The 20,211-nt window shown below is 49.6% G+C and overlaps 1 protein-coding gene across 2 annotated transcripts in view; it reads left to right on the top strand.

Moving 5' to 3' along the window:
- LOC142557188 (peroxidase-like) overlaps nt 1–14,838 on the top strand; it is a 131,512-nt gene extending 116,674 nt beyond the window's left edge. For both annotated transcript variants that reach the window (XM_075668868.1, XM_075668869.1), the window contains exons 9-14: nt 2,067–2,171; nt 4,449–4,948; nt 5,975–6,285; nt 8,094–8,263; nt 9,453–9,558; nt 12,005–14,838. In XM_075668868.1, coding sequence (XP_075524983.1) covers nt 2,067–2,171; nt 4,449–4,948; nt 5,975–6,285; nt 8,094–8,263; nt 9,453–9,558; nt 12,005–12,086 — 1,274 coding nt within the window. In that variant the 3' untranslated portion in view covers nt 12,087–14,838. The remainder of the gene's footprint in view (nt 1–2,066; nt 2,172–4,448; nt 4,949–5,974; nt 6,286–8,093; nt 8,264–9,452; nt 9,559–12,004) is intronic.
- Nucleotides 14,839–20,211: the final 5,373 nt, after the last annotated feature.

Genomic DNA, 20,211 nt, shown 5'->3' with positions numbered 1-20,211 from the left:
CTTTGCAAAATATTTTCTCTTTCTCGCGTTCTTTTTTTTTCTTTTTCTTTTGGCAATTATTTTTCTCCAGCAGCGAACTCTAGGATTGGTCGTGTCATTGAAGGATGCCAGTGCAAAAGAATATGTGATTGATATGAATATGTGAATATATGAATATGAATATATACGAATATATGAATATGAATATATACGAATATATGAATATATGAATATATGAATATGAAAAGATATGAATATGTGTGATTAGGTCGCGGTGTTCGTGACGCTTGCGAAGCTTGGGCTCGCGACTTGCCCGCTTAGCTCCCCGGATTCTGTTCCTCTACGGCGGCTTCGCCGCATTACGACGCGCTGTGCAGAGAAGACATAACGCGGCGCAAGGTTGGACACCCACATTTAAGTTTGCCGTTGACAGCAGTGACAATGAAATAGGAAATGGGCTGAACGCGTTCATTCGTGCTTCCGTTGGCAACTACCATCGTCATCTTGTGGCGCCGCGGAGAGACTTATGACGTCAGACGCGCGCGCCCCGCCAGGGGTCAGGATAAAAAATTCCCCAGGCTGCGCGGGACGATGCGCAGTAAGCCGAAATAGGAGAATAATCTAAGCTTTACAGCGCACCGGGTACCGTGTTCACAAAAAAGTGCTTTCCCCAGACCTATTCGTAAGTGCAGATGTCAGCGCATCATGATGCCAGACATATCATTAACAAACGCGGCGAGCGAATGCCAAACAACACTTACGATCGAAAAAGCTTTGTGAATTCGGCCCTAACTGAATCCGAGTCTATCGGAAGTTTGATGATGCGGCACCAACCAGCCCAACGCTAAACTTTGGGAAAGCACTCTGTCGGCGTGGGTGCGAGTCAGCCACACGCGGTGACAGCGTAAGAATTAAGTACAAGCTCCGCTCAACATAACTGCAGTGCACCTGCCCTCCTTGTCTCCGCGTTCCAAAAAGAAAAAAAAAAGTAGTTCCCGAGGTACTCAGATTAGAGAGTTTTAGTGCGTTCGCTATGTAGTTACACGCAATGGCGTTTTCGGATTACCGGGCTGTCGGAGGCGTATAAAAGCGGGCGGTTGGGTTGGTAGCGCGACCTAGTGGCGTGGAGCCCGACCAGACAAACACAGATCTATTAATTCAGCACAATGCGTTGGCGGGCTAGTTGGTGCAGATCCATAATTACTTTGTTTAGCGCAGAACGGCGGACACAAGAAAGACAACAGGACAAGGCGCTTGTCATGTCATCTTTATTGTGTCCGTTGTTTTGCGCTAAACAACGTAATTACAGATTTATTATTGCAGTAGCCAAGTGTCTGCTACTTCGCTGGTAGTGTAAATTTTCGGTAGTGGTGTAGTCATAAACACGCTGCGTTTTCAATTCTTTTTTTTTCTTCGACAACAACACTCGCGGAACACGAGAACGCGTCTATAAGGGAATGTGGTTAGACAAAGCCAACAAGATGCCGCTACCAGCGTTCGGTAACGCGGTAATACGCAAACGCCACTGCGTATACCGGTATACCGGGCACGCTTAAACAAGTTTCTCTCCGCGCCGTGACGTCACGGAAAGGACCTGGCGTAATTCGCTGGCGCCATCTGCACAAGTTCTCTCCGACTTGAACGGCGATGTATTTGCCGCTGCATTATTAGGTTGTCGCCGACAATACAGGAGCAGCTCGTGAGCGGATGCGTGCGAAGACTATACGGACACCGGATGGTGCAAACGCGGAATATCGAAAAGACGCGGCCGTTACAAGTTAGGCAATGCGTTCTATTAAAGGGCTTTCTCGAAAGGCCCCTCACATGGTATGGGCTTTGCAACTAGGAAAGTACGGTGCGTAGATAACGCGCTGCGGCGATCGTGTCTGCAAAGTATAAAACAGCGTCACGGTGCAAAAACAACCGAAATTTCAAAAGGAGAAAGTCCGCGTGCCTTTTTTATCGAAGGGGCCCTGCTTCCAAAAAGTCAAAAAATCTTCGCTTTCAATTAATTTTTTTTTTAGAAACTCTTATACCCGGTACTGTAGAACACTTTAAATCGTGCTCTCTTTGCGCACTACGTGCAGGCCCACGGCAGCAGATGGACTCTCTGACGTCATTCATAGACGGATCCCAAGTGTACGGCAGCTCGCTCGATGACAGCCTCAAGCTCCGAACGCTGCAGGGTGACGGTAAGTTCAAGTTCGAACTTAATTTTTTTTTCCGGCGATATCCGGATGGTCTTCTGGCCTAGAAGCTCCTCGAGACTGCTTGACTGGGTTCCTGAAAACCCCCAAATTCGCAGCATACAGCAATAACTTAATCTGTACGCCCGAGAATTTCATAAATGAACATGAAAATAACAGGCTGTACTCACAAAGAAGGGTAGACAAACACGTCAACGCCACAGCCGAAAATTTCATCGATCAACGCAAAAAATAACAGGCTGTACTTACAAGGAACGTCGGGAAAGTAAGCTAACACTAAATAACAGTATAGCAACTGTCCAAAACTTCATCAATGGCTGCATTTTTTTTACCTAAGATCCTATGCAGTAGCAGTCTCTTGAGTGTTGGCTCTCGCTGAGAGAAGCAGCAGAACTGCTGGCGATGAAAATTACTCGTTCTGAAGGAGTCAACCTAGACTATCGATAACTAATTTAAGTACTTCTTCCTAGTGTGTTGCGCTGAACCTTCAATTTACGTGCCTGCAGCAGAAAGCTCACGCGGCGATTCTGCGTAACCTTTATGTTTTTGCAGCGGTCCGGTCATATTAATAAGGGGCCATCGCACTAAAAAAGGTTTTAGAAGCCCATCACCTAATGGTAATGATCATACCACCTACGATCAGATGGAGATCTCCTTATGAATTGGGTTGCAAAAGCTATGGCAACAATCGCATTACTGTTGCATACAACAAAAACTGAAGCACTTTCCTATAATGCTCGCGAAGTACAGCACGGACTGCGAAAACGGCAGCATTAATTACCAAAATAAAAATTTCAAACAAAGCTTTATTATTATTATTATTATTATTATTATTATTATTGTCACGTGGTAGTGACGGTTAAGAAGGCAGCAAAACTGTGATTAACGAAACGAGCGCTTTAGTGGGCGAACTTGTGCCCTCAAAAACAGGCTACACTCAAGGAACAACGGCAGCGGCGAACACGATCGGCGGTCGTCGAAATCTGACCAACGGGTCAAGCGCGTCGGCTTTTATACATCAATCGTCGAATGTTCCAGACTAATCGCTCGGGCCCGCGCGCCTTCCACAACGTTCTACCTTATTGACGTCGCGCACACAAGCAATCAGATTACACAAGGTTCGGTCACAGACAGTGGATGAAACCATCGATAGCATTCCAGAAACTTCCGACACATGCAAGCGCGCTCTGCGCTGTGCGATAACATTTGTTAGGCGGTGAAACGTGTCGCCCGATGAAGACAAGTACACGTGTCATTATTATTATTATTAGTTTTTTTTTGTACAGCGCATTCTCTAGAACACACCCTTTCTAGAAATACACCACGTTCCTTTTCTTGCCAACAGGAGGGGCGACAATCTGTAAACTTCTATGTGGTGCTTGAAAACAGACGAATAAAGGTAATATTATTGCGGTAGTATTCTACGAAGTGTTAGCGTTGTGTGGTTGTTCGGTTCCCCCGCACTCGCTGCGCCGAGAGGACGAAAAAGGAAGAGGCAGTGGAAACGCACTAGGAGCATATGGGAACGGCCGGATTGCTTCACACAAGCGCTGACGTCATCGACGGAACGTTTCTGTCCAGTGGAGAAGGCACAGGCGCTTTGAGAAAGAGAGAGGCTATTCTTAATGAAGAGTTCTTGATGGTTGCCTTGCGGATAAACCGGGAAGCTGCTCCGGGTGTTGGGCAAGAAAACATTATATACACGGTGATCGCATGAACATACAGATGGCACGTATACGCCCACCAGACGCGTACGCAGGCTCAAACTGTTCGTGAAGTCTCATTAAGGCTTGTAGTTAAAAAAAAAGAAAGAAATGCCAGAAATGCCAGAAATGCCAGAAATGCGCGCAATGCGTAAGAAGTGTTTTTTTTTTTTTCCAAGGGCCAGCAATGTCCCGCAGTTTCAAGCTCGGATCGTCACCCGTCACACAAGCACTCAAGGCGGCTCTACATTCTGCGCGATTATAATTAGGGTTCTTATTCACAAAATCCCCTCGCGCTACAATTGTTCGCAAGAAAAAAAAAATTCCAGCCAATCCCGACGCGGGACATACGATTAGCGAAGGCGCGCCCGCGGCCAATGGCGAGGAGCCTTCACGAACGAAAACCTTCGCGGGCATTCGGACCCCGCGGTTTGGACAACACTACCCAAGAACGAGTCTCTTTCAATCTCATATACGCGACGGGTTGCAACGGGTCGACTACAACATTTTTTTTCATCGATTGGCTCTCCTTTCACTTCTCTTCTTTCCTCGCTCTCAGGGCGGCTCAAGTTCGACGTGGGGCGCCGCGGCGACATGATCCTGCCGGCCAGCTTCCACCCGACCGAGGACAAGTGCAGTCGGCCCGAGCTGGGAGACCTGTGCTTCCGCGCCGGCGACGAGCGCGTCAACGAGCAGCCCGGTCTCACGGCGATGCACACCCTCTGGCTGCGGCAGCACAACCTGCTCGCCATGCGGCTGTCGCGCGTCAACCCGCACTGGGACGACGAGCGCATCTACCAGGAGGCGCGCCGCATCGTCATCGGCCAGATGCAGATGATCACCTACAACGAGTTCCTGCCCCTCGTCGTGGGCAAGGCGTTCCACCGCGAGTTCGGCCTCGAGGTGCTGCCGTACGGCTACACGACGTACAACCGCCAGATCGACCCGTCCATGCTGAACGAGTTCGCGGGCGCGGCGTTCCGCTTCGGCCACACCATCCTCAACGGGGACTTCATGCAAATAGACTCCAGGGGTCGCGTGGCCCGCATAGCCCTCCAGGTGAGCGTCAACGGGACACTTCGATCGGCCGATCAGGCGAGAGTCAATCTCTCGGTCGTTCGAGAGAAAACTTTGTCGCACGAGGTCGGCGTTAATTCTACGAGACGCGGAGTGTAACGGCATTCAAAATACCTGACAACACAAGATTCGCGAAGGCTACGCCCTCGAGCCAGTGACGTGGGGCGGAAAAGACCCTCAACAAGTTCATCCTTGCGCGTTCTGCTGGCTGGCTGTTGGCCAGTTAGGATGCAGAGTCGTCAGTTTTCTAACGTCAAGTGACATAATGCATTCCTATGGTTTAGAAGAAATATGCAAAGGAATAGCGGAACTCGTATAGTCGCGAGAATCGGCTCCAGTAAAATGGATTTTAGGCCAGACCACGAAAATGTATGAAGAGCTACATAGAACGAGTGTTTATAAATCTTTATTTACTTTTAATATACCACTGCTTGCGTAATAACTTGAAGTTTCTTGCCCTCAGCAGCTATGTCGTTCCACTTTATGCGTCAGAAATCTCGATTAGTGGATGGCGATAGACAATAATGTAAAGCGTGAGAGTGAAAAAGAAAGGGCAGGGAAGTTTAGTGAGTATAAAATCATCAGTGAAAAATAAAAATAGCACGTGGCCGCCTTTCGTAGACATTTTCAAAGATACTGAACGCCGTACTTATATAGTCTTTGTAATCAAAAGCAGCGGGCATTGAGCTTCTTTCTTTTAATGCGAACTCGGCCCAAAGCTATTCAAACGGGAGTTCAGCGAAATACGACGTCAGGCAAGCTGGTGCATAGATGTGAAGCTGTGGGAAGTGAACGGTGAGAGGGAACAAAGGACCAGAAAAAGCGCCAACTTTCAACTAGTTACGCTGGCGCTTCTCGAAAATGAAATTAGTTGCGAGTTAGCTCTCAAAGTAGGCTCTATCTCCTTGCGTCTCGCGCCACACACCTCGACGTTCAAAGGGTGTACCTGATACTAGGCACCTCAATTGTGACCTTTTTTTTTAATTCTGTATTCGTCGCTGCCAACAGGAACACTTCTTCCGGCCTTTCGAGTTCCGCGACGGCCTCATGGAGCGCGTCATCCGGGGTCTGGCGCGCCAGAGCTCGCAGCGCTTCGACAACTTCATCACGGACGACGTGACGAACCACCTGTACCGGCTGAACAACGAGTCGTTCGGCCTGGACCTCATCTCGCTCAACATCCAGCGAGGCAGGGACCACGGGATACGCGGCTACACCGACTACCTCAAGGGCTGCTTCGGTCTGCGGGTCACCAAGTTCGAGCACCTGGACAGCGCCATGCCCAGGCCGGTCCGGGAGCGCCTGCAGAGGCTCTACGCGTAAGTGCCAGCACTTCGCGGCCGTCCACCCGTCCACAAAAGTTATCTTCTTCTTTAAGACCGTGGCAGGTTATATATATATATATATATATATATATATATATATATATATATATATATATATATATATATATATATATGAGAGAGAGAGGGCAGCGTAGCAGGAGGCGGCAGAAAGTTAGGAGGGCGGATGAGATTAAGAAGTTTGCAGGGACAACATGGCCGCAATTAGCACATGACCGGGGTAGTTGGCGATGGGAGAGGCCTTTGCCCTGCAGTAGGCGTAACCATGATGATGATGACGATGATGATGATGATGATGATGACGATGATGATGATGATGATGATGAATTGAGTAACGTCACACCAAGTGGCGTGGGATGCACAGGGCTGGAAAATGTATCGGTGGGGGAGGAACCGGCGGAGCGAAAGTAGGTCCCCGAGGGAGGAGGGTCACATTGATCCGCTTCCCCTTGTCGCCCCTCTTTCTGTGGTTATTCGACGACCGCGACGGTGTGCCACGGGGCGCTAAAAATGCCGCCGAACTGGATCCTCAGCGAAGAATATTTGGCAGCGTGTCGTCGTCTACGTGCCTCAACGGCTCGGCAACGTTAGACTGCCAAGAGTGGTGGGGAACGGCAGGATCATTTGGGCCGGATGAGAAAGTTCAGCGCTCGGTGACGCGAAGCGGAACGTTGGCGGCCACCTTCGATTGCTGCTACCAACAAGCACTTCGAGAAGCACTTAGATAATGACTTTTTTTTTCTGTGCGGCTCGCGGCGTGTTCGTTCGACTGTTGCTCCATTCGGAGGCACGAAATTATTGCTGACTTCTCAGACAGTCACATATATCCTACGAATAAATAACTTGGCACAATTCATCGCTCTATCGAAACTGTTGCCATCCATTCGCTTACTTAGATAATTATATGCGATGGTTGCTGCGTAAATATTTAGGAGCGCGATATTCACGAAAAGTTATTCTCGCGGCTATGATACTCAGCCTAGAATTGTGGGCGTGCATTGTGGCGGTCTGATGGGGGAGTTTAAACTTCATTTATCTATTTCATAACGGAAGTTTCAGGCACCTAATCATTCCCCGAGTCCCCTACTCCATAAATATTCACTATCTGGAGCATCTGTATGTATCACACGCATCGGCCCTCTCGTACCTACCTCTCGAGCCAGTGAACGTCGACAGCAGAAGAAATCTACATTTTGGCTTGCGTGACTTCCCTGTTAATCAACGTAAGATGTAGCTGTTGAAAGATTTTGCTTTTTGCTTCCCTTTGTTTGTTTGTATGTATGTTTGTTTGTTTGTTTCACGTCGCATTTGATGCGCCTATGCATGAGTGAATGTCGATCTGAGGCATCTCCGCAGCTGTTTGCCCTCTACGCATTCGGTATTATCAACGCATTAATATATTTATTCGCACCACTCAGCCACACGGTTTGAGCTCCAATGACAAAGCTACAAGAAAGTAGTCTGAGTACAGCTGGCCTCCAGCAAAACAAGCGCAAACGGGCTACATCACACAGGGGCGGCACGCACGACGCTATCTACGTCAGCATGCACTAACAAAATAATAACACTTCAGCCACTAAGAACGCAAGGTACAGGATCAAACATTGAGGGACTAAAGGTGTCTCGTGGATAAGGTATACACGGGCTCGAGAGCGCCGGCAAAAAAAAAAAAAAAAAATCTGAATACTTTCGACTGCGCACTGTTACTTGAACGTATACAATCGCATTCGTGTTTTGCCTTCATTAATACGTCGTGCACTCCCCGTGTATCGCCCATCGCGCAGGCACGTCAACGACATCGACCTGTTCACGGGCGGCGTGTCGGAGTACTCGCTCCCGGGTGGCGTGGTCGGCCCCACCTTCGGCTGCATTCTGGGCATACAGTTCTGGCGGCTCAAGTACGGCGACCGCTTCTACTTCGAGCACGGAGGGCAGGCCGGCAGCTTCACGCCGGGTAAGCGCTCCCTCCCATATAAGTCTTAAAGCCTATGCGGCCATCTACGAAAGAGAGAGAGAGAAGAAAGAACTGTTGTTCAAGGTGGGCAGCTGGGGTAAGTTGGTATGACACGACTTTTTTAGGCTTGTAGCGCAGCTAAGAACGAGCAAAAAAAGGAAAGTGGAAGGGGTAATGAAAAGGAACAGAGAAGAGGGTGAGCGCTCACCCTGTTCTCCGTTGCTTTTCGTTACCCCTTCCACTTTCCTTTTTTGATCGTTCGGAGCTGCGCTACAAGCCTAAAAATTCATGTTGTTCCAGGTTGGCCTATTCTTCGCCCTTGCACGAGCAGATTCTGCCCGCTATATGTCGACATTGGTCGTCCTTACGCGGACATGTCACGCTCAAATCAACTACTCGCGTCTGAACTTTGCGAGCCTACTAACAAAAATAGGCCGGGGGAAAAAAAAGAGCGAAGGGAGAAAGTATAAGAACGTTAACCGTGCAGTAGTCCGAATTGCTATCGCAAGTGGGGAAAACGGGAAGAAAGAGTGAAAAGGCGAGAGACAGCACTTTGCACGCAAGAGATGTTTCGCAGCCCACGTCTATATACAGAGGGTCGTACAGGCCAGTGGGATTCAAGGTCTGTGGCGGCACTCGAAGTCCTTTCCTCGCAGTAGACAGATCAGGGCTCAGCGTTAAGAGAGAGAGAGATAGATAGATAGATAGATAGATAGATAGATAGATAGATAGATAGATAGATAGATAGATAGATAGATAGATAGATAGATAGATAGATAGATAGATAGATAGACTAATGAACGCTGAGACTACGAGCCCAGTGCGATGCAGGTCTATCTGAGGACGAGCCATGTTGTTTCCAGTACCGACTACTGCCTGTATTACAAAACAGCGCTCATACGGAAAGAGGTGGGGGGGGGGGATACCTTTAATGAATGTTATGGGAAGCGGATTTCTTTATTCTGCATTTCAAGCCAACTGTGTATGCGTGTAGTTGTTGCAAGAGAGCACTGTAAGCACATCTGCGGTTGACGCAAGGGAACTGCAAGTAGAAGGTTACTGCGGCATTGCGCTTCTGCCCTTACAGCTGGGGTCCTGTGCGCGGTTTCGTAATACGTGCTACTCACTTATTCCGTCTCTTTCCGCGTGTTGGTAGAGTGTAGTACGACAAGTATTCTTGCTCTTGCAGCCCAGCTGACTGAACTGCGGAGGACGACTCTCTCCAAGGTCATCTGTGACAACAGCATAGGCCACGAGACAGCGCAGCGGGAAGTACTCAGGACGGTGTCAGAAAGGTTCGTTGATCGGCCGAGGTCCCATAATTATCCAGCCGACGGTTTAATACACACCCGTAAAGGTCAGCTTAGTACGATCGCATCATATTGGCCTCTTTCCTTGTAGTTGGTCTGCAAAGCCTCAAATGGTTAGGCACAGTGAGATATGGAGCCTTGCCACGAATTCTCCTGCAGAGTGTCGTTATAAGTGCTTCGTTAACAACAGTAGGCTTGCTACAAACACGCTGGTGACACCCACGGCCAGATTATATGGTTAAACAGATATTTTTTTCATGCAAAGAAATTATGTTAGATCAAAATAACTGTGCGCCATCCTTCGAATGATATGTTCGTCTTCACGCCACTGTTGTTTGCAAAAATGTATCTGAAGTGAACAGCATACTTCTATTCGTTACAACCGGCTTTTTTGAACTAATAATTGTTTATTGGACCCGCTGACATGCTGGAAAAAAGGGGGAAAACGCCTTTGAAGATCTTAGTCGTCGTTTTCAATCTTCTAAAAAAAATCTGTTTCTGCAGCACGCATTTTTTTTTCCTTTTTCGAAGAAACGTTCCATTACAAGCGTGCTATAGTTATGTGCGAGCCTGGATTTTCGTTGCAATATCTATAATCTTAAGATACCGCTCACAGATGGGAGCAAATACGCTTTTATTGTTTTCCTTTATTTTGCGATCTCAGATGTGCGCTTGAAAAGGCTGCTTTGTTGCACTAAGTATGTTTGTGAGGCGGAGCCTACTTCGTAATCTAGTCTAGCAGGAAAGCAACCACTCACTGTAAGCAAAGGATGTTTTACAACGCGACCGTGCCCTTGACCAAACGAATATTCACTCCGCATCTGAAACCAGACGAATGGTCGCCCATGTCCATGGTACAATCATACTGTTGCCGCATATATTAGTAAAAAAGTGGTGCCGGTGTGTGTGACACCCTTTAACGCAACCAAAGACGAAAACTTGTAAACGCCAATGATGTCCATATTAAGTTTCGTTACGTAACGTCATTATTCACGATGAGGCGTTGAGATAAAATCCTTCCGCACGACATTACGCCTTGATCTATGCGTTTAAATTAGCATGGCGACAAAGTGGCCAGCTTTGCGCGTTGGAGAAAGTACGCACCGGGGAAAGTACGATGGAGCGCGAGCGCGCCGCAACTTAACGCCACCTAGTGGAAAGTGTAGGTAACGATGAGCCAAGGGGGGAAAAAGCAAAGAGGTGAAGCGTCGCGGAGGACGAAAATAGGCAGAGGCGTGCCAGGTTGAGCTCCTCAGGCAGTTCTACAGATATTGTTTGCGATACAGACGTACTGAGATAACATCGTCCTGCGCTCAGTACGCTGCGAGTGCGAGTGAAAGCGTGCGACGGTGAGCCGACGATGGTGGCTTAATCTCGCGTGCGCAAGGGTGGAAGCGTGCCGTATTCCGCCGCGCGCATGACACTTGGGGGGGGGGTGGAGGGGAGGGAAGCGGGGCGTTGTACTTCGGCCGTGCGCGGTTGCACCGGCCTTATCTTGAAAGCGATCTCCTTTGGGGGCACAGACTAGGTGGGCCGACGGCTCATAGCTTTGAGTGCGCTGTGTCCTCGCCGCCCAGTTTGCGTTGAAGCGTCACTTCGCTCGCTGCTGCTGCCGCGATTCCTCACGCCAGCGTTTCGACAGCGAGCGTCCGCGGTCATCGAGTGTGAAGTTTTCATGTTTGCCTGTGCGCACTGGCACCATGTCAGTTAAGTTAGTTAGTAAGCGAATGTTTACATGCGGGCGTTCTACTCCGGCTGCTGCTGCGTCTGTCTTGAATACGATCTGCGATTCGGACAGTGTAGGCGTCTAGGCGCACTGAGGGCCGATGGAGTCGTGTGTGCTACAGCACCCATAAGCTTGCGGCTCACTCGCGTTAACGAATTGAAGCGCCACTGTAAATATTTTGGTACTGTTTTCTTTATTTAGCTTTTGTTTGTTTTTTGGTTGGTTGGTTGGTTGGTTGGTTGGTCGGTTGAGCCTGAAATTGTTGAAATTATATTCTAGGGGATCTTACGATCTGATTATGAGGCACGCCATAGTGGGGGATTCCGGATTAATTCTGACCACCTGGGGTTCTTTAACGTGCCGCCAAATGCATGAGCACGAAATTATCACGTGCGTTGCCCGGCATTATGAAACGCGGTTACAACGCTAAGAGAGATGAAACGCAAACTCTAAAATGCACTGGACGGGCGTTGGTCACGGAGTCACCTGACGGGTGATACTAGTGGTGCGGTCTCGAACTTTGGCGCGAATGTCAGATCAGCACTGTGGCATTTCGCGCTTGCGTTTCGTCGTGCCTTAGCATTCAACGCAAACCGTATTTCGCTATGCTCGTAACCGGCCGGGCCAGCTTTTCAGCGAATAGTGAGTCGACTATAGGCTTGGGAGAAGCTTCCGAGAGACGTCTAACACGTGCGTTCCTCGCAGCAATCCCGAGGTTCCGTGCGCCACCCTCCGGAGCCTAAACATGGACGCCTGGATCGAGGTGCCGCCCGGAGCCACGACGTAGCCGGGCCCGGGCTGTTGGGTGGCCGCCGCCGCTGGACGGCTCGTCCGCCTCCTATCTCTCCTAGGAAGACCGCGCCCCTACCCCGTCGCTGGTGCCATACCGCCTGCCGCTACACACAGTCACTTCTGCCCTCCCCCGCCCCTCATAAGGACATTTAAGTGCTCGCGTTGCTCCCGTGCACCACGTGACATCGCGATCACTCTGCGACGCGCCGACCTCCCGGCACGGACGTCGATGACGACGACGGCTCGAAGGTGCGCGGGACCACGTGACAGCGCTACGTTTTGGGAGGGATGTGCCACGTGATGCACTGTGCGCCGTGCGTGTGTCTTGGTGTGTGCGTGTGTTTGTGTGTGTTCGTGAACGCTGCGCGTTGTTGGGAACGTGTTACGTGTTGGGCAAGCCTGTGCGCGTCACTCGGATGAGGAACTGCATGCGTTGAGAAGACGGTGGTGTCGGTGAGGAAACGACACACCCTCTTTTCTTTTTCAAGTGCGCGGTTGAACTCTCGTAATCGTCACCCTCAGCAGCTCATTTAAGGATTCGAGACATCTCTTCTCTCCCCCCCCCTTTTTTTGTGTTTTTGGCTCAGTTCGAGGCATAGGTATTATTCATCTAGAGGACTGTTTCTGTGCAGAGAAAAACGGAACTGCCGTGACGTGTTGAGAAGTGCCCAACTGACTTTTGTAGCAAACCTGGGGATGCCGTTACGAACTGTCCCATTCAGTGCGGATTACGCAAACGAGCCCACGGACGATTTTGCCCCATGCTGCGGCACGCGAAGCACTACAAGCCCTTGTGATAGACGGGTGTTAACCAATACTGCGCGCATTTCCGAGACAGCGACATTTCCGATCGCCGGACAACAATGGTGGAGTTTTCCCACTGTCGCCACAATTTGTGTTTCCGAAAGCACGTGTTTATATGCGTTCAGTGCTGATAACAGGGCAGGGAAGAAAACAACAACAAAAAAGTCAGCCCCGATCCTCCCTCAAGTGCGCGAGGCATTCGGGCATGCAAAACAAATAAACTGGTCTGTGTGAAAGCCGCATGCTCAACCACAATGAAATGACACTTCGCGAACGTCACTTGCGTAGTCGAGTTCGGCTTACGTCATGGCCGCAGAACCGGCTAACTGTGAACTTCAGCAAAGTCAACGACGGCCAGTGTAGGAATGCACAAATGATCGAATTTTCCTTATACTGCGAGCATGGCTGCCGTGAATGAGGGGTCGTGACCACATGAAGCTCGGCGATAACTATAACAACGTCCTGTCGCTGTCATTGCTGTACAACAAGGCGCTTAGATTGCGCCTAATGCATAGAAAACGACGTTGGACTATACTGGCGCGTTCATTGCGCGGAGGCTGCGGTAAAACATCTACGAGGAGCCATGCTGTGACGACGCAGAAGTTATCGTACGACGTTTGTACGAAAAGCACAGCTGTCACTCGTTTCAAGTTACGACAAAAAAAAAATAACAGGTTACCAAACAACCGTCCCTGCCCTTTGCTCTTTTCTTCCTTACTGTGGCATGTTATCTTGAGTCACCTAAGATTCGCGGTCGTCATTGGCTGGTTTCATAATATGACGGTTGATGACCATGTTGAAGACCACGTTGACGAGTGCATCAACAGACTAGAATGCAAACGAATTGACGAAGCCAGGCACCCTTGACCGTGGCCTCCGAGATCGCAACGGCGACCTGCCGTTGCGATCTCGGAGGGTACGTCGTGACTAATAAGCTTCTTCGACCTAAGGCCCTGAGTATTGTTTCAACGAGGGCCGTTCCTTGCTCTTATAGCTGTGACATTTTGCCCGCACCGACATCAATAACCTTCCACAAAGCGAGGAAGTTCTTGCGTCTGTCACTGCTGGTGAATGCGACTCGCGACTGCGAAGCTCGAAACTTTTGCGTTCACATGCACCCATGGCCCTGGCATTTATGGTCTTTGCCACAGGTCTGACCAAGTATTAAGGCAGCCTGAAGGAATAAGCTGCACTGCCTGCCGGGCTTTGATGCATAGCGAAGAATGTCTACAGCACAGCACCGAAAATGGCAGGCACTTTGCCGTCATATTTTAGCGTGGCTGTTGACAGGTGCTCGAAACTGAATGCAGATTCCCAAGTTAAGCCAGCTCGAGTTCGAGCAGCAGCAGCAGCAACAACAACAACAACAACAAAAATGTTTTCCAGCGTTTCTTTACTCTCTCCCCCTCGACCTCCCTCCTCCCCCAACGCACACGATATAGATGTTTTTTTTTATGTACTGATTTTAAGAGCTACGCACACGAGGCCGCGATCGCACACTGCCACTTCAGAAATTCAGGGACTCCATTTTGGTGTGGTGTCTCACTCCAGATCTTGAAGAAGGCACCTTTAGTTTCGCTACATTGCTAATAATAATGTAAGTTCTACGGTATGACCGGATGTCGTCAATAGATGGATGACGGCAGCCAAGCTGGCAACAGCGCAGACAAGACACTTCGTTATCTCGTTGCCTTGGGCATCAGTCGGGTCTGCACAGCCCTCCACAAGAATCTTCCTTTTGTTCTTGTCAACGTTCCTCAGCGATACTGCCATTAAACTTCGTGCTCAGCAATGAGCAGCCCTTTGTTAAATTTTTTTTCTTGGTGAGAAGGGCCAAACGTGTGTGCGTGTTCTGTTCGAGTTTCAATAAAAGATGGAAAAGCAGTGAAGACGGCTTTGAGAGCTCAAGTAAGGCTCATTGCTACTGCCTTTCCAGAGCATCATCAATGAGTCTGTTTCGTTCTTCTTCAGTGCGTGGCACCCTTGCGTGCGCCTAACAGCCAAGAACGTTTTCCTTTAAAGCAAAGCTTTCTACGCGAACCCTCCCGGAGTTTCATGACCGTGGCTGCTGGGTGCCGCTGCTCTCTTACAGAATAGATCATACTTTTAAAAAAAAAAGTTGCAGTTTTTCCCGAAAGACGAAGCACCAATTACTATAGCAATTAGTGGACAGCTACACGAAGGAAGGAGAATAGTTTTATCGACCGTATAAACTTGTAAACGTAGATATACTAACTAAATTAACAAGCATGGTGTCACGTGCGCACAAGCAAACACGAACACATCTCACTCGATGACCGCGGAAACTCGCTGTCAAAACGCTGCAGTGAGGAAACGCGGCAGCAGCAGAGAGCGAATTGACCTTCGTGCTGCCGCTCGCACCAACGCGAACTACGCCGCGCAGATTCTGTACCCGTCGCAGATGGCTTTCAAGATACAGCGTACCGGCCAGGCGCGCACGGCCACCCAGGCCACCCGGAGTAGAGCGCCCTCCCCCCTTCCTACCCACCACCAGGAGCCTTGCGCGCGACGGAAGGCGGTGCGCTTCGTGTCCGCTTTCCTCCGCTGCGTGCACGAGATTGAGCCGCGATCGCTGGCTCACCCTTGCACGCTTTCGCTCGCACGTATAGCTTAGGCCGAGCGGCGACGACTTTATCGCCCTCGGAATTTATACAGAACCTCACCGCTATTCCGACGGCGATATCGATTGCAGAAATGCGCCCGGAGTGCCCATATAATTGCTATCGCAATTAAAAAATAGCGACACAGCGTATTGCCACCGTCGAAACGCCTTATTTATGAGATGTGTACTGCAGCGGGACTTCCCCTTCCGGCTTCCCTATGAACACTATATGCGCCATCGGCACAGCCGCGAAGCCTGGGCGTAGCCTCCGAAACGCACGGCGCGCCGGTGCATGCACCGAGAAACGCATCATGTGGCAGTCGGGCTCTTAATCTCGCGCCTCTTTGTATTTGGACACGCTGCGCCACATAGTGACGTTGCCGAAAAGCCCGCGTGAAGCCTCCGAGACTAGAAGCGCGGCGCGCCGGCGCCTACTACCGCTGATAATCGTGTGCCCCGCTTGCTGCACACCCAGCGGCACATACTCCTTGCATACTCGGTGACCCAAGCTGGCGGGAAGTTAGTTGAAGAGCGGCCCGTACCCAGTGCGTTCATGGCGCAGCTCGCTAAAGCGCTGTAGCTAAATATTTATTGAAAAAGCGGCACAAACCCCGCACACTTGTGGAGCAGCTGGACAAAATCGTCGCGCTGCTGACCTTGAGTAACCCGTGTGAAGTGGACTCGATTCTGTCCGGCGCGGGAGAAATTTCAAAAGATTTGTTCTAATGGTACGTTCGGCTGGTTGAAATCGCCCATCGCGAAACCGGCTGGTGGAAATGCAGGCGGGCTCCTCTGCGGCGGCACTGCACGCTGCTTCTCGCTGCGCCCCCTATCGGCAGCGCCGTAAAGTCCGCGCTCGGTGCGCGTTTGATTCCGCCAAGCATAGAAGATGTTACGTCACGAAAGGAACGGGGCTTATTTAAAAATAATGAAGGCGAGCCTCAGACGTGGCAAAACGTCTTTCTTCTCTTTCTCGTGTTCTTCGCTCACGGTAGCGCACGGTACGCTGTACTCATGCGCTACATTTACCGTAGGGGGAGAGAGAGAGAGAGAGAGAGAGAGAGAGAGAGAGAGGAGAATTCAGGAAAGGCAGGGATGTTAACCAGTCAATAGTCTGGTTGGCTACCCTACACTGGGGGATGGGAGAAGGGGAAGAGAAAGAAGGGAGAGAGAAGGTGTAGATATGCGTACGGACAGCACTTCAGTCTGGTTTGCTCGAGCGACTTTACCGTAGGGGGCACATTCCCAGTGGCAATTCCCTAGTTACCGAAGTCGGACTCAAATACGTCGTTCGTTGAACAGTGGCACACACGTATTTGCAAACGCCCAGTGACTCAAGTTGCCATCAAAGGTCGAAATGCAGGTCGAATCGAAAAGCAGAGTGGTGTACATACGCAGTGCTCCGTGTCGGCGTCAAATAGGTTCGTTCAAGAGCGGCACACAGGCACACACAGTACCACATCACCCAGTGACCCAAATTGGTCCGGCGGTTGGTTTCGAACCCTGCTCTGTCTGCACAGCAGCCCGCCGCGCTTACCCATTCGACCATGGAATACCCAGAGATGCACATTTGCTGGAAAACGGTAAGGGACAGATATAGATAGACACACGTTAGCTTCGGGGAAGTGCGTGAAGTAACCTAAGAATGCTAATTCTTTACAGATGACTGGCGACCTTAATTATATTACCAGCCTATCATATAATTGATGGGGTATTCGTTGATGATATGTTTTGTATAAGAATTAATATTATACGTGGCACACAACCAGTGACACGCACCCAGTGCACCAATGTTGGCATCGAAGAGGTTAATTGAAGAGCGGCACATAGGCACACACAGTGCCACACCAGCCAGTGACGCAAGTTAGCGTTAAAGGGGTTCACTTAAAAGCTGTACTTACCCAGACACAGCTTCAGTGACCCAAGTTGCTCCAGCGCAGAAGCCCGACGCTCTACCCATTTGACCATGGACGATCTGGACGACCATGGAGGACCCAGATGACCCAAGTTGACAGGAAAGAGGCCAAGCGTGGACATACATGGAGACATAGATACACAGAGACATACCGCAAACTGGATGAACTTCCCGACGGATGCTCATAGCATTGAAAAGAAGAATTCAATCACGCGCCCTCGGTTCCCCAGCAAGGCAGCCCAATGCTCTAACCATAAGAGCGCAAACGCATTTACGTTTCTTTATTGTTTAGGCCCCAATTGCACGTGTATACTTTTATCGCGCGAACACCAACTAGCTCCTAAGGTTGACCGCCGTTTGTGTCACACTGGGAATTAAGCACGGGTGCGCTAGAGCACACGAGTTTTCTTTAACGCCGAATACGCGCGACGGGAAAGGGCAGATTTATAGTATTTGAATGACCGCTTCGCTTGAGCTTCGCGGATTTACATAGATTCCAAGTTGTGCGTTGGATGCGCGTAATTCTTTTTTCTCTTTTTCTTTTCTCCTTAAATAGAAAAGTTATGCAGGGGGTCTCGTATAGCAGTGATGGCGAGTGTGCAACGGCGTGGTCGGTATAAAAACATTAATGCAATGCAATGCAGTGCACCGCAAGCCTGACTTTGCTTCGAAACGCAGTGTTCGATGATCACATTATAAAGGTTATCTTGCGTATACATTATTCAAGTCGGCAAAAATGCACGTGCACGGCACCTTCTTTTTTTTTTTAACCATAGATTCATTTTGTTCCTCAGGTCGCGCTTTACCCGCTCCACGTTAGACGTAAGTTCAGAGTTTAAATTGTACGGCTGCAGCCGCGAACGCTGAGGCCATGACGCATACAGCGCAACCTGCGTGGGGTGCCGCGCTAACAATATGCTTTAAAACGTAATTATTAGCGATTATCAAATAATAGTTACCTAGTCAGCTTGCATATGTACCTCCCTCCAACATACAACTTCATTGCGGTTTTTTTTTCTGCTTTTCTTTTTTAGTCAGCAATTCGTGATTGTTGCCACTGACGTTGCCTATTTTACTGTCTCCACGTGGGAGCTCAGCTAGAAGTTTGCACGGCTGCGGCGGTGAAAGCTGAAGGCGTGGTCCATGCAACGCAATCCGGCGTGGAAGCCCCGAAGCGGCCGCATGACAAAGGGTGTCGATGATGAATCATCACTCTGAACGGCCAGCAAACAGACTCCTAACACTTCCAACGAACGAGGGTGACAGCTCGCTTATAGATCTTCGCTGTTTTCCACGTATCAGTTGCATCACATTGGCATACATCCGCGAAGGGTGGTTATTGCGATGACAATTACATGGTCACTCGAAGCGAATTTTCTGCTATAATGTCTGTAATGTCTATAATGCAGATAATGTAGCCTTGAAGAAGACAAGTCCACTTGTCGAAACGTTCGCTCCTGCTTCCGCCTTGTTCTCGTTTTGCTCAATGTCTTGAATTTCCATCTCCCGCCTTCCCCGTGTTTTACCTATAATGTAGATAGACATATAGCGAATGCTGTATGTCTTTGTCGTATATGCGGGTTAGATTGCGACAATATTTGCATACGCGTCGGTACCATGACAGCGCGACAACGCCAACGGCGACAGCGCAAACGCGCCTCGAGAGTTTGTGTAATTGCTATCGGAATAAAATACCTAAAAAGAAAACCAACGATGAAATCGGTTAGATTCGCAAAAAAACTTCTCCATGGCGATGCCTATGTCCACATGGAAGTGACCCAGAATGGAAGACACGAAATATAGCAGCGCAGAAGTCTTCAAGGGAGGTCAAGCTGTCACCGTTGGACTTGCAGAGCTTCCGGGGGAGAAACGACAAGAGCCGAGTAAGAAGTTCTCGAGTGATTCTAACTCGCTGCAAAAGTTCAAAATGGAGAAATAGCCAGATTGCGTTGGCATAGAGTAGGCTGTTAAGTGCCAGTGGCGCATACCGGCTCGCTGGGATTGGTCCCAGACCGGAGAGAACAAATGTAACCAATCGGCGCATTTCAATAACTAAAGAAGAATGAAACCAAATTTAAGCATAGGTGGGCGAGCATCGAAAGGGAAGCAAGTAGTAGAGTACGGAGATATAGGAACGGTGCACGTATATAGTAGTGTAGACCTCTGTGTGTCAGTTGCATATGCACTCACCCGGGGGTAGGTCAATGATCTATTAGCACAAATGCAAAAAAGTCAGCAAATTTACACGAAAATGGCATGAAACTAAAGTTGAGCACAGGTAGGCTCATATCAAAATGATATTTTAGAGTCCAGATTAATGTAAATTTGTGCTTCTGAAGAACTGTGTATCACCAACCATGGTGATGATGATGAGGAGGTGCAGACCGCGCCCACAACGATTTAGCGCCTGTTACTCAGCGCTGGGAGTCTACGTTGCTCAGCTCGGACTTGCAGCACCAACTCTCGGCCGCCTAGCGAGCCGAGGAAGCTGCAAAAGGCCAACAACCCTTGGCCGAAACCTAGGCGGGGTCCAGGCCCACCCCACCAAATCGCAGGGCACTCAGTAAAGTTATTTGAATGAATGAACCAAATAGCGTCAGGCTGTCGCTGTTTGAGGCTGCATCACCGTTATTCTGCATTATAGCCGTGCTTTCCCGTAGGATATGCTCCAGGGTGGCTATAGAGTCGCAATGTCTGCACTTGTCAGTAGTGTGTATATCTGGGTGCATTGGGTGCATGATAGCTGGACTCGGATAGCATCTGGCCTGTAACTGCCGC

This window comes from Dermacentor variabilis, chromosome 9, assembly GCF_050947875.1.
Source record: "Dermacentor variabilis isolate Ectoservices chromosome 9, ASM5094787v1, whole genome shotgun sequence".
Lineage (NCBI taxonomy): Eukaryota > Metazoa > Arthropoda > Arachnida > Ixodida > Ixodidae > Dermacentor > Dermacentor variabilis.
This window is presented reverse-complemented; position numbering and strand designations above follow the sequence as displayed.